Source organism: Coregonus lavaretus (assembly GCF_964263955.1).
Source record: "Coregonus lavaretus genome assembly, chromosome: 1".
NCBI lineage: Eukaryota > Metazoa > Chordata > Actinopteri > Salmoniformes > Salmonidae > Coregonus > Coregonus lavaretus.
In genome coordinates, this window is record NC_139988.1 from 91,861,262 (window position 1) to 91,876,522 (window position 15,261).

General features: G+C 43.6%; 1 protein-coding gene across 2 annotated transcripts in view; it reads right to left on the reverse strand.

Annotated features, from left to right (window-relative positions):
• LOC311136557 (striatin-like) overlaps window positions 1–15,261 on the reverse strand; it is a 108,770-nt gene that overhangs the window by 45,576 nt on the left and 47,933 nt on the right. For both annotated transcript variants that reach the window (XM_084170739.1, XM_084170738.1), the window contains exons 3-4: window positions 14,156–14,229; window positions 12,082–12,160 (exon numbers count right to left, since the gene is read on the reverse strand). In XM_084170739.1, coding sequence (XP_084026865.1) covers window positions 12,082–12,160; window positions 14,156–14,229 — 153 coding nt within the window. The remainder of the gene's footprint in view (window positions 1–12,081; window positions 12,161–14,155; window positions 14,230–15,261) is intronic.

Below are 15,261 nucleotides of genomic sequence, written 5' to 3' on the forward strand. Positions count from 1 at the left end.
GGTTATGGTTAGTGGTAGTGTTATGGCATAGTAACTCACTGTCTGACGGCCTTGTTTCCAGGGTTATGGTTAGTGTTATGGTATAGTAACTCACTGTCTGACGGCCTTGTTTCCAGGGTTATGGTTAGTGTTAGTGTTATGGTATAGTAACTCACTGTCTGACGGCCTTGTTTCCAGGGTTATGGTTAGTGTTAGTGTTATGGTATAGTAACTCACTGTCTGACGGCCTTGTTTCCAGGGTTATGGTTAGTGTTAGTGTTATGGTATAGTAACTCACTGTCTGACGGCCTTGTTTCCAGGGTTATGGTTAGTGGTAGTGTTATGGTATAGTAACTCACTGTCTGACGGCCTTGTTTCCAGGGTTATGGTTAGTGGTAGTGTTATGGTATAGTAACTCACTGTCTGACGGCCTTGTTTCCAGGGTTATGGTTAGTGTTAGTGTTATGGTATAGTAACTCACTGTCTGACGGCCTTGTTTCCAGGGTTATGGTTAGTGTTAGTGTTATGGTATAGTAACTCACTGTCTGACGGCCTTGTTTCCAGGGTTATGGTTAGTGTTAGTGTTATGGTATAGTAACTCACTGTCTGACGGCCTTGTTTCCAGGGTTATGGTTAGTGTTAGTGTTATGGTATAGTAACTCACTGTCTGACGGCCTTGTTTCCAGGGTTATGGTTAGTGTTATGGCATAGTAACTCACTGTCTGACGGCCTTGTTTCCAGGGTTATGGTTAGTGTTAGTGTTATGGTATAGTAACTCACTGTCTGACGGCCTTGTTTCCAGGGTTATGGTTAGTGTTATGGCATAGTAACTCACTGTCTGACGGCCTTGTTTCCAGGGTTATGGTTAGTGTTAGTGTTATGGTATAGTAACTCACTGTCTGACGGCCTTGTTTCCAGGGTTATGGTTAGTGTTAGTGTTATGGTATAGTAACTCACTGTCTGACGGCCTTGTTTCCAGGGTTATGGTTAGTGTTATGGTATAGTAACTCACTGTCTGACGGCCTTGTTTCCAGGGTTATGGTTAGTGTTATGGTATAGTAACTCACTGTCTGACGGCCTTGTTTCCAGGGTTATGGTTAGTGGTAGTGTTATGGTATAGTAACTCACTGTCTGACGGCCTTGTTTCCAGGGTTATGGTTAGTGTTAGTGTTATGGTATAGTAACTCACTGTCTGACGGCCTTGTTTCCAGGGTTATGGTTAGTGGTAGTGTTATGGTATAGTAACTCACTGTCTGACGGCCTTGTTTCCAGGGTTATGGTTAGTGTTAGTGTTATGGTATAGTAACTCACTGTCTGACGGCCTTGTTTCCAGGGTTATGGTTAGTGGTAGTGTTATGGTATAGTAACTCACTGTCTGACGGCCTTGTTTCCAGGGTTATGGTTAGTGGTAGTGTTATGGTATAGTAACTCACTGTCTGACGGCCTTGTTTCCAGGGTTATGGTTAGTGTTAGTGTTATGGTATAGTAACTCACTGTCTGACGGCCTTGTTTCCAGGGTTATGGTTAGTGGTAGTGTTATGGTATAGTAACTCACTGTCTGACGGCCTTGTTTCCAGGGTTATGGTTAGTGTTAGTGTTATGGTATAGTAACTCACTGTCTGACGGCCTTGTTTCCAGGGTTATGGTTAGTGTTAGTGTTATGGTATAGTAACTCACTGTCTGACGGCCTTGTTTCCAGGGTTATGGTTAGTGTTATGGTATAGTAACTCACTGTCTGACGGCCTTGTTTCCAGGGTTATGGTTAGTGTTATGGTATAGTAACTCACTGTCTGACGGCCTTGTTTCCAGGGTTATGGTTAGTGTTATGGTATAGTAACTCACTGTCTGACGGCCTTGTTTCCAGGGTTATGGTTAGTGTTAGTGTTATGGTATAGTAACTCACTGTCTGACGGCCTTGTTTCCAGGGTTATGGTTAGTGGTAGTGTTATGGTATAGTAACTCACTGTCTGACGGCCTTGTTTCCAGGGTTATGGTTAGTGTTAGTGTTATGGTATAGTAACTCACTGTCTGACTGCCTTGTTTCCAGGGTTATGGTTAGTGTTAGTGTTATGGTATAGTAACTCACTGTCTGACGGCCTTGTTTCCAGGGTTATGGTTAGTGTTATGGTATAGTAACTCACTGTCTGACGGCCTTGTTTCCAGGGTTATGGTTAGTGTTATGGTATAGTAACTCACTGTCTGACGGCCTTGTTTCCAGGGTTATGGTTAGTGTTAGTGTTATGGTATAGTAACTCACTGTCTGACGGCCTTGTTTCCAGGGTTATGGTTAGTGTTATGGTATAGTAACTCACTGTCTGACTGCCTTGTTTCCAGGGTTATGGTTAGTGGTAGTGTTATGGTATAGTAACTCACTGTCTGACGGCCTTGTTTCCAGGGTTATGGTTAGTGTTATGGTATAGTAACTCACTGTCTGACGGCCTTGTTTCCAGGGTTATGGTTAGTGTTAGTGTTATGGTATAGTAACTCACTGTCTGACGGCCTTGTTTCCAGGGTTATGGTTAGTGTTAGTGTTATGGTATAGTAACTCACTGTCTGACGGCCTTGTTTCCAGGGTTATGGTTAGTGTTATGGTATAGTAACTCACTGTCTGACTGCCTTGTTTCCAGGGTTATGGTTAGTGGTAGTGTTATGGTATAGTAACTCACTGTCTGACGGCCTTGTTTCCAGGGTTATGGTTAGTGTTAGTGTTATGGTATAGTAACTCACTGTCTGACGGCCTTGTTTCCAGGGTTATGGTTAGTGTTAGTGTTATGGTATAGTAACTCACTGTCTGACGGCCTTGTTTCCAGGGTTATGGTTAGTGTTAGTGTTATGGTATAGTAACTCACTGTCTGACGGCCTTGTTTCCAGGGTTATGGTTAGTGTTATGGTATAGTAACTCACTGTCTGACGGCCTTGTTTCCAGGGTTATGGTTAGTGGTAGTGTTATGGTATAGTAACTCACTGTCTGACGGCCTTGTTTCCAGGGTTATGGTTAGTGTTAGTGTTATGGTATAGTAACTCACTGTCTGACGGCCTTGTTTCCAGGGTTATGGTTAGTGTTAGTGTTATGGTATAGTAACTCACTGTCTGACGGCCTTGTTTCCAGGGTTATGGTTAGTGTTAGTGTTATGGTATAGTAACTCACTGTCTGACTGCCTTGTTTCCAGGGTTATGGTTAGTGGTAGTGTTATGGTATAGTAACTCACTGTCTGACGGCCTTGTTTCCAGGGTTATGGTTAGTGTTAGTGTTATGGTATAGTAACTCACTGTCTGACGGCCTTGTTTCCAGGGTTATGGTTAGTGTTAGTGTTATGGTATAGTAACTCACTGTCTGACGGCCTTGTTTCCAGGGTTATGGTTAGTGTTAGTGTTATGGTATAGTAACTCACTGTCTGACGGCCTTGTTTCCAGGGTTATGGTTAGTGTTAGTGTTATGGTATAGTAACTCACTGTCTGACGGCCTTGTTTCCAGGGTTATGGTTAGTGTTATGGTATAGTAACTCACTGTCTGACGGCCTTGTTTCCAGGGTTATGGTTAGTGGTAGTGTTATGGTATAGTAACTCACTGTCTGACGGCCTTGTTTCCAGGGTTATGGTTAGTGTTAGTGTTATGGTATAGTAACTCACTGTCTGACGGCCTTGTTTCCAGGGTTATGGTTAGTGTTATGGTATAGTAACTCACTGTCTGACGGCCTTGTTTCCAGGGTTATGGTTAGTGTTATGGTATAGTAACTCACTGTCTGACGGCCTTGTTTCCAGGGTTATGGTTAGTGTTATGGTATAGTAACTCACTGTCTGACGGCCTTGTTTCCAGGGTTATGGTTAGTGTTAGTGTTATGGTATAGTAACTCACTGTCTGACGGCCTTGTTTCCAGGGTTATGGTTAGTGTTATGGTATAGTAACTCACTGTCTGACGGCCTTGTTTCCAGGGTTATGGTTAGTGTTAGTGTTATGGTATAGTAACTCACTGTCTGACGGCCTTGTTTCCAGGGTTATGGTTAGTGTTAGTGTTATGGTATAGTAACTCACTGTCTGACGGCCTTGTTTCCAGGGTTATGGTTAGTGTTAGTGTTATGGTATAGTAACTCACTGTCTGACGGCCTTGTTTCCAGGGTTATGGTTGTTAGTGTTATGGTATAGTAACTCACTGTCTGACGGCCTTGTTTCCAGGGTTATGGTTAGTGTTATGGTATAGTAACTCACTGTCTGACGGCCTTGTTTCCAGGGTTATGGTTAGTGTTAGTGTTATGGTATAGTAACTCACTGTCTGACGGCCTTGTTTCCAGGGTTATGGTTAGTGTTAGTGTTATGGTATAGTAACTCACTGTCTGACGGCCTTGTTTCCAGGGTTATGGTTAGTGTTAGTGTTATGGTATAGTAACTCACTGTCTGACGGCCTTGTTTCCAGGGTTATGGTTAGTGGTAGTGTTATGGTATAGTAACTCACTGTCTGACGGCCTTGTTTCCAGGGTTATGGTTAGTGTTAGTGTTATGGTATAGTAACTCACTGTCTGACGGCCTTGTTTCCAGGGTTATGGTTAGTGTTAGTGTTATGGTATAGTAACTCACTGTCTGACGGCCTTGTTTCCAGGGTTATGGTTAGTGTTAGTGTTATGGTATAGTAACTCACTGTCTGACGGCCTTGTTTCCAGGGTTATGGTTAGTGTTAGTGTTATGGTATAGTAACTCACTGTCTGACGGCCTTGTTTCCAGGGTTATGGTTAGTGTTATGGTATAGTAACTCACTGTCTGACGGCCTTGTTTCCAGGGTTATGGTTAGTGGTAGTGTTATGGTATAGTAACTCACTGTCTGACGGCCTTGTTTCCAGGGTTATGGTTAGTGTTAGTGTTATGGTATAGTAACTCACTGTCTGACGGCCTTGTTTCCAGGGTTATGGTTAGTGTTATGGTATAGTAACTCACTGTCTGACGGCCTTGTTTCCAGGGTTATGGTTAGTGTTATGGTATAGTAACTCACTGTCTGACGGCCTTGTTTCCAGGGTTATGGTTAGTGTTATGGTATAGTAACTCACTGTCTGACGGCCTTGTTTCCAGGGTTATGGTTAGTGTTAGTGTTATGGTATAGTAACTCACTGTCTGACGGCCTTGTTTCCAGGGTTATGGTTAGTGTTATGGTATAGTAACTCACTGTCTGACGGCCTTGTTTCCAGGGTTATGGTTAGTGTTAGTGTTATGGTATAGTAACTCACTGTCTGACGGCCTTGTTTCCAGGGTTATGGTTAGTGTTAGTGTTATGGTATAGTAACTCACTGTCTGACGGCCTTGTTTCCAGGGTTATGGTTAGTGTTAGTGTTATGGTATAGTAACTCACTGTCTGACGGCCTTGTTTCCAGGGTTATGGTTAGTGTTAGTGTTATGGTATAGTAACTCACTGTCTGACGGCCTTGTTTCCAGGGTTATGGTTAGTGTTATGGTATAGTAACTCACTGTCTGACGGCCTTGTTTCCAGGGTTATGGTTAGTGTTATGGTATAGTAACTCACTGTCTGACGGCCTTGTTTCCAGGGTTATGGTTAGTGTTAGTGTTATGGTATAGTAACTCACTGTCTGACGGCCTTGTTTCCAGGGTTATGGTTAGTGTTAGTGTTATGGTATAGTAACTCACTGTCTGACGGCCTTGTTTCCAGGGTTATGGTTAGTGTTAGGGTATAGTAACTCACTGTCTGACGGCCTTGTTTCCAGGGTTATGGTTAGTGTTATGGTATAGTAACTCACTGTCTGACGGCCTTGTTTCCAGGGTTATGGTTAGTGTTAGTGTTATGGTATAGTAACTCACTGTCTGACGGCCTTGTTTCCAGGGTTATGGTTAGTGTTATGGTATAGTAACTCACTGTCTGACGGCCTTGTTTCCAGGGTTATGGTTAGTGTTAGTGTTATGGTATAGTAACTCACTGTCTGACGGCCTTGTTTCCAGGGTTATGGTTAGTGTTAGTGTTATGGTATAGTAACTCACTGTCTGACGGCCTTGTTTCCAGGGTTATGGTTAGTGTTAGTGTTATGGTATAGTAACTCACTGTCTGACGGCCTTGTTTCCAGGGTTATGGTTGTTAGTGTTATGGTATAGTAACTCACTGTCTGACGGCCTTGTTTCCAGGGTTATGGTTAGTGTTATGGTATAGTAACTCACTGTCTGACGGCCTTGTTTCCAGGGTTATGGTTAGTGTTAGTGTTATGGTATAGTAACTCACTGTCTGACGGCCTTGTTTCCAGGGTTATGGTTAGTGTTAGTGTTATGGTATAGTAACTCACTGTCTGACGGCCTTGTTTCCAGGGTTATGGTTAGTGTTAGTGTTATGGTATAGTAACTCACTGTCTGACGGCCTTGTTTCCAGGGTTATGGTTAGTGGTAGTGTTATGGTATAGTAACTCACTGTCTGACTGCCTTGTTTCCAGGGTTATGGTTAGTGTTAGTGTTATGGTATAGTAACTCACTGTCTGACGGCCTTGTTTCCAGGGTTATGGTTAGTGTTATGGTATAGTAACTCACTGTCTGACTGCCTTGTTTCCAGGGTTATGGTTAGTGTTAGTGTTATGGTATAGTAACTCACTGTCTGACGGCCTTGTTTCCAGGGTTATGGTTAGTGTTAGTGTTATGGTATAGTAACTCACTGTCTGACGGCCTTGTTTCCAGGGTTATGGTTAGTGTTATGGTATAGTAACTCACTGTCTGACGGCCTTGTTTCCAGGGTTATGGTTAGTGTTAGTGTTATGGTATAGTAACTCACTGTCTGACGGCCTTGTTTCCAGGGTTATGGTTAGTGTTAGTGTTATGGTATAGTAACTCACTGTCTGACGGCCTTGTTTCCAGGGTTATGGTTAGTGTTAGGGTATAGTAACTCACTGTCTGACGGCCTTGTTTCCAGGGTTATGGTTAGTGTTATGGTATAGTAACTCACTGTCTGACGGCCTTGTTTCCAGGGTTATGGTTAGTGGTAGTGTTATGGTATAGTAACTCACTGTCTGACGGCCTTGTTTCCAGGGTTATGGTTAGTGGTAGTGTTATGGTATAGTAACTCACTGTCTGACGGCCTTGTTTCCAGGGTTATGGTTAGTGGTAGTGTTATGGTATAGTAACTCACTGTCTGACGGCCTTGTTTCCAGGGTTATGGTTAGTGTTATGGTATAGTAACTCACTGTCTGACGGCCTTGTTTCCAGGGTTATGGTTAGTGTTAGTGTTATGGTATAGTAACTCACTGTCTGACGGCCTTGTTTCCAGGGTTATGGTTAGTGTTAGTGTTATGGTATAGTAACTCACTGTCTGACGGCCTTGTTTCCAGGGTTATGGTTAGTGGTTAGTGTTATGGTATAGTAACTCACTGTCTGACGGCCTTGTTTCCAGGGTTATGGTTAGTGTTAGTGTTATGGTATAGTAACTCACTGTCTGACGGCCTTGTTTCCAGGGTTATGGTTAGTGGTAGTGTTATGGTATAGTAACTCACTGTCTGACGGCCTTGTTTCCAGGGTTATGGTTAGTGTTATGGTATAGTAACTCACTGTCTGACGGCCTTGTTTCCAGGGTTATGGTTAGTGTTAGTGTTATGGTATAGTAACTCACTGTCTGACGGCCTTGTTTCCAGGGTTATGGTTAGTGTTAGTGTTATGGTATAGTAACTCACTGTCTGACGGCCTTGTTTCCAGGGTTATGGTTAGTGGTTAGTGTTATGGTATAGTAACTCACTGTCTGACGGCCTTGTTTCCAGGGTTATGGTTAGTGTTAGTGTTATGGTATAGTAACTCACTGTCTGACGGCCTTGTTTCCAGGGTTATGGTTAGTGGTAGTGTTATGGTATAGTAACTCACTGTCTGACGGCCTTGTTTCCAGGGTTATGGTTAGTGTTATGGTATAGTAACTCACTGTCTGACGGCCTTGTTTCCAGGGTTATGGTTAGTGTTATGGTATAGTAACTCACTGTCTGACGGCCTTGTTTCCAGGGTTATGGTTAGTGTTAGTGTTATGGTATAGTAACTCACTGTCTGACGGCCTTGTTTCCAGGGTTATGGTTAGTGTTAGTGTTATGGTATAGTAACTCACTGTCTGACTGCCTTGTTTCCAGGGTTATGGTTAGTGTTAGTGTTATGGTATAGTAACTCACTGTCTGACGGCCTTGTTTCCAGGGTTATGGTTAGTGTTAGTGTTATGGCATAGTAACTCACTGTCTGACGGCCTTGTTTCCAGGGTTATGGTTAGTGTTAGTGTTATGGTATAGTAACTCACTGTCTGACGGCCTTGTTTCCAGGGTTATGGTTAGTGGTAGTGTTATGGTATAGTAACTCACTGTCTGACGGCCTTGTTTCCAGGGTTATGGTTAGTGTTATGGTATAGTAACTCACTGTCTGACGGCCTTGTTTCCAGGGTTATGGTTAGTGGTAGTGTTATGGTATAGTAACTCACTGTCTGACGGCCTTGTTTCCAGGGTTATGGTTAGTGTTAGTGTTATGGTATAGTAACTCACTGTCTGACGGCCTTGTTTCCAGGGTTATGGTTAGTGTTATGGTATAGTAACTCACTGTCTGACTGCCTTGTTTCCAGGGTTATGGTTAGTGGTAGTGTTATGGTATAGTAACTCACTGTCTGACGGCCTTGTTTCCAGGGTTATGGTTAGTGTTAGTGTTATGGTATAGTAACTCACTGTCTGACGGCCTTGTTTCCAGGGTTATGGTTAGTGTTATGGCATAGTAACTCACTGTCTGACGGCCTTGTTTCCAGGGTTATGGTTAGTGTTAGTGTTATGGTATAGTAACTCACTGTCTGACGGCCTTGTTTCCAGGGTTATGGTTAGTGTTAGTGTTATGGTATAGTAACTCACTGTCTGACGGCCTTGTTTCCAGGGTTATGGTTAGTGTTAGTGTTATGGTATAGTAACTCACTGTCTGACGGCCTTGTTTCCAGGGTTATGGTTAGTGTTAGTGTTATGGTATAGTAACTCACTGTCTGACGGCCTTGTTTCCAGGGTTATGGTTAGTGGTAGTGTTATGGTATAGTAACTCACTGTCTGACGGCCTTGTTTCCAGGGTTATGGTTAGTGTTATGGCATAGTAACTCACTGTCTGACGGCCTTGTTTCCAGGGTTATGGTTAGTGTTATGGTATAGTAACTCACTGTCTGACGGCCTTGTTTCCAGGGTTATGGTTAGTGTTAGTGTTATGGTATAGTAACTCACTGTCTGACGGCCTTGTTTCCAGGGTTATGGTTAGTGTTATGGTATAGTAACTCACTGTCTGACTGCCTTGTTTCCAGGGTTATGGTTAGTGGTAGTGTTATGGTATAGTAACTCACTGTCTGACGGCCTTGTTTCCAGGGTTATGGTTAGTGTTAGTGTTATGGTATAGTAACTCACTGTCTGACGGCCTTGTTTCCAGGGTTATGGTTAGTGTTATGGTATAGTAACTCACTGTCTGACGGCCTTGTTTCCAGGGTTATGGTTAGTGTTAGTGTTATGGCATAGTAACTCACTGTCTGACGGCCTTGTTTCCAGGGTTATGGTTAGTGTTATGGTATAGTAACTCACTGTCTGACGGCCTTGTTTCCAGGGTTATGGTTAGTGTTAGTGTTATGGTATAGTAACTCACTGTCTGACGGCCTTGTTTCCAGGGTTATGGTTAGTGGTAGTGTTATGGTATAGTAACTCACTGTCTGACGGCCTTGTTTCCAGGGTTATGGTTAGTGTTAGTGTTATGGTATAGTAACTCACTGTCTGACGGCCTTGTTTCCAGGGTTATGGTTAGTGTTATGGTATAGTAACTCACTGTCTGACGGCCTTGTTTCCAGGGTTATGGTTAGTGTTATGGTATAGTAACTCACTGTCTGACGGCCTTGTTTCCAGGGTTATGGTTAGTGTTAGTGTTATGGTATAGTAACTCACTGTCTGACGGCCTTGTTTCCAGGGTTATGGTTAGTGTTAGTGTTATGGTATAGTAACTCACTGTCTGACGGCCTTGTTTCCAGGGTTATGGTTAGTGTTAGTGTTATGGTATAGTAACTCACTGTCTGACGGCCTTGTTTCCAGGGTTATGGTTAGTGTTATGGTATAGTAACTCACTGTCTGACGGCCTTGTTTCCAGGGTTATGGTTAGTGTTAGTGTTATGGTATAGTAACTCACTGTCTTACGGCCTTGTTTCCAGGGTTATGGTTAGTGGTTAGTGTTATGGTATAGTAACTCACTGTCTGACGGCCTTGTTTCCAGGGTTATGGTTAGTGTTAGTGTTATGGTATAGTAACTCACTGTCTGACGGCCTTGTTTCCAGGGTTATGGTTAGTGTTATGGTATAGTAACTCACTGTCTGACGGCCTTGTTTCCAGGGTTATGGTTAGTGTTAGTGTTATGGTATAGTAACTCACTGTCTGACGGCCTTGTTTCCAGGGTTATGGTTAGTGGTAGTGTTATGGTATAGTAACTCACTGTCTGACGGCCTTGTTTCCAGGGTTATGGTTAGTGTTATGGTATAGTAACTCACTGTCTGACGGCCTTGTTTCCAGGGTTATGGTTAGTGTTATGGTATAGTAACTCACTGTCTGACGGCCTTGTTTCCAGGGTTATGGTTAGTGTTATGGTATAGTAACTCACTGTCTGACGGCCTTGTTTCCAGGGTTATGGTTAGTGTTAGTGTTATGGTATAGTAACTCACTGTCTGACGGCCTTGTTTCCAGGGTTATGGTTAGTGGTAGTGTTATGGTATAGTAACTCACTGTCTGACGGCCTTGTTTCCAGGGTTATGGTTAGTGTTAGTGTTATGGTATAGTAACTCACTGTCTGACGGCCTTGTTTCCAGGGTTATGGTTAGTGTTATGGTATAGTAACTCACTGTCTGACGGCCTTGTTTCCAGGGTTATGGTTGTTAGTGTTATGGTATAGTAACTCACTGTCTGACGGCCTTGTTTCCAGGGTTATGGTTAGTGTTATGGTATAGTAACTCACTGTCTGACGGCCTTGTTTCCAGGGTTATGGTTAGTGTTATGGTATAGTAACTCACTGTCTGACGGCCTTGTTTCCAGGGTTATGGTTAGTGTTAGTGTTATGGTATAGTAACTCACTGTCTGACTGCCTTGTTTCCAGGGTTATGGTTAGTGTTAGTGTTATGGTATAGTAACTCACTGTCTGACGGCCTTGTTTCCAGGGTTATGGTTAGTGTTATGGTATAGTAACTCACTGTCTGACGGCCTTGTTTCCAGGGTTATGGTTAGTGTTATGGTATAGTAACTCACTGTCTGACGGCCTTGTTTCCAGGGTTATGGTTAGTGTTATGGTATAGTAACTCACTGTCTGACGGCCTTGTTTCCAGGGTTATGGTTAGTGTTATGGTATAGTAACTCACTGTCTGACGGCCTTGTTTCCAGGGTTATGGTTAGTGGTAGTGTTATGGTATAGTAACTCACTGTCTGACGGCCTTGTTTCCAGGGTTATGGTTAGTGTTAGTGTTATGGTATAGTAACTCACTGTCTGACGGCCTTGTTTCCAGGGTTATGGTTAGTGTTAGTGTTATGGTATAGTAACTCACTGTCTGACGGCCTTGTTTCCAGGGTTATGGTTAGTGTTATGGTATAGTAACTCACTGTCTGACGGCCTTGTTTCCAGGGTTATGGTTAGTGTTATGGTATAGTAACTCACTGTCTGACGGCCTTGTTTCCAGGGTTATGGTTAGTGTTAGTGTTATGGTATAGTAACTTACTGTCTGACTGCCTTGTTTCCAGGGTTATGGTTAGTGTTATGGTATAGTAACTCACTGTCTGACGGCCTTGTTTCCAGGGTTATGGTTAGTGTTATGGTATAGTAACTCACTGTCTGACGGCCTTGTTTCCAGGGTTATGGTTAGTGTTAGTGTTATGGTATAGTAACTCACTGTCTGACGGCCTTGTTTCCAGGGTTATGGTTAGTGTTAGTGTTATGGTATAGTAACTCACTGTCTGACGGCCTTGTTTCCAGGGTTATGGTTAGTGTTAGTGTTATGGTATAGTAACTCACTGTCTGACGGCCTTGTTTCCAGGGTTATGGTTAGTGTTAGTGTTATGGTATAGTAACTCACTGTCTGACGGCCTTGTTTCCAGGGTTATGGTTAGTGTTATGGTATAGTAACTCACTGTCTGAGGAGCTGACGGCCTTGTTTCCAGGACAGCTGGTTGTTCAGAGAGCCAGGGGTCTCATTGTCCTTCACCTCATCTGGGGAGAGAGATATACTGCTTTCACATAGGTTTAAAAGGTATTTTGCATGTAAATAAAATTGGGCAAGGTTTATATGACCCCCTTACAAACAGGCCCTTTTTTTTTTTTTACCACATTCTTGCCTGCATACACTTTTTATACCTCCTGTGTGCCTGCCAGCATGCTGGGGACGAGTGGTAGTATTGGTGTGCAAAATGTGGGTGGGCGTCCATTTTAATAAATCCATTATGAATTCATTTAGGCAGGTCCTCAGAAACATTATAAGACTAATAACATGTATTTTCAAAAACAATAGAACGGCATAATTTGAGTTTAATTATTTTATTTTTGTCTGTGAGGTGGCTGGGTTGTGAAGCTGGGCTGAGGGAGAGGCAGGGGAGAGGAGGAGGAGTCTATATAATAATAATAATAATAATAATATGCCATTTAGCAGACGCTTTTATCCAAAGCGACTCACAGTCATGTGCGCATAATTTTTTTTTGTGTATGGGTGGTCCCGGGGAATCGAACCCACTACTACCCTGGCGTTACAATCGCCGTGCTCTACCAGCTGAGCTACAGAGGAGGTGGCTGGGCTGAAGAGAGACAGTCTTTCAACTGGGTCAATCCTAACGTAGGCAAGTGAAGAGCGGGCAGGTGTGGCACATGATGCAACCACACGCCACCGACACCTCTCCCCCTCTCCTCTCCGGCTCATCAACACTTCCAGAGAGCTGATGCCTTGAACAAACAGAACAGGCTGCATCTTATGAATAAAGATGAGGACTATTAAGGAGGACACATCCCTATAGACAGGAGGGATCCTAACATGGAGGCCAATAGGACACATCCCTATCGACAGGAGGGATCCTAACATGGAGGCCAATAGGACACATCCCTATAGACAGGAGGGATCCTAACATGGAGGCCAATAGGACACATCCCTATAGACAGGAGGGATCCTAACATGGAGGCCAATAGGACACATCCCTATCGACAGGAGGGATCCTAACATGGAGGCCAATAGGACACATCCCTATAGACAGGAGGGATCCTAACATGGAGGCCAATAGGACACATCCCTATAGACAGGAGGGATCCTAACATGGAGGCCAATAGGACACATCCCTATAGACAGGAGGGATCCTAACATGGAGGCCAATAGGACACATCCCTATAGACAGGAGGGATCCTAACATGGAGGCCAATAGGACACATCCCTATAGACAGGAGGGATCCTAACATGGAGGCCAATAGGACACATCCCTATAGACAGGAGGGATCCTAACATGGAGGCCAATAGGACACATCCCTATAGACAGGAGGGATCCTAACATGGCGGCCAATAGGACACATCCCTATAGACAGGAGGGATCCTAACATGGAGGCCAATAGGACACATCCCTATAGACAGGAGGGATCCTAACATGGAGGCCAATAGGACACATCCCTATAGACAGGAGGGATCCTAACATGGAGGCCAATAGGACACATCCCTATAGACAGGAGGGATCCTAACATGGAGGCCAATAGGACACATCCCTATAGACAGGAGGGATCCTAACATGGAGGCCAATAGGACACATCCCTATAGACAGGAGGGATCCTAACATGGAGGCCATTTATACTGGATTTAACAAATGGTGCCTTTCAAGAAATGGTGTCTGTCTGCGTACGTCTGCCTGTCTGTCTGTGTATGTCTGTCTGTCTGTGTATGTCTGTCTGCCCGCCTGTGTCTGCGTGTCCGCCCGCCTGTGTCCGTCTCTGTCTCTGTGTCTGTCTCCGTCTCTGTGTCTGTCTCTGTGTCTCTGTGTCTGTCTCCGTCTCTGTGTCTCTGTGTCTGTCTGCGTCTCTGTGTCTCTGTGTCTGTCTGCGTGTCTCTGTGTCTGTCTGCGTGTCTCTGTGTCTGTCTGCGTGTCTCTGTGTCTGTCTGCGTGTCTCTGTGTCTGTCTGCGTGTCTCTGTGTCTGTCTGCGTGTCTCTGTGTCTGTCTGCGTGTCTCTGTTAGTCTTACCAGAGTCATAGCTGGGAGGTTTCATGTCTCCTTGGTTCAACTCTGTTCCATATTTTAACTTGTGGTTCTTGGCCCTGGAAGAGAAAGCAGAAACAACTGGGTTAAAATATGGTGACGATCCATGGTTACGCTTGAGAAAAATATATCCACATGTCAATAAAATGTCAATAACCAGGTTTCCATCCATATTTGTATGAGCTTAAAGTACATGTGGGCTAAATGTCACCACAGGCTGATGGAAACAGCAAATTAGTCGGTAAACTTTCCAAATGTCCACATAACAAAATACGCTAGACAAGGTGGGATCTTTTTGTGTCTGTAAAATTAATTATGCGAGAAATGGTGGTGGAAATGTCTTTGATATTGATATAATAACCATCATACTGAAGTAAACTTGGAGTCATGTGATGACATGTTGTGTGGTCCTCCCACTAGGACTGGGGAAACCATGCAGTTTATTAGGCTACAGATTAAATAAGTTATGATGAACTTCACAGGGTGGTGAAAGGGCACGGTGATGAGCTTGATGCTCCTTTCCAATAAATATCGAGGGTCTTATTCTGGTGACATGATGATTGATGCTTGGCTGCCGTTTGACAAATAAAAATAATCTTGCTCTTTTGTCCATAATAATAATAATAATAATAATAATAATAATAATAATACCCATCATGTAGATAGTCTACCCGCACTGTATGTGCCAGCTGTTGGCTAGAGGCACGTGCCAAGACCAGAGGAGGCATAGTCTCTATATAACGCAAAAACTATTCTGATAAAACCATCAGTGGAGTTGAAAATGTGATGGAAACCCATTTAACTTGTATTTTTTATCACAAAAGGTCATGTTTATGAGCACAACGTCTTTATGCACAGCCTTTTATCTGCAACAAGTCAACTGACGGACACATTCCATCTCTGGCGGGAAAATAATATTTTAAATGCGGATTTTTAGAATAGTCGCATTTAAATCTTTGGCAGTTGGATGGAAGCCTAGCTAGGGAGCTAAGTAGGGAACATGGGGCTCAGGTTAAATTGGTAACATTCTGCTTTCTGAGGGCTATTCCTGATATTCCTGATATTCCAAGATGGGAATGACATGTTGCCAA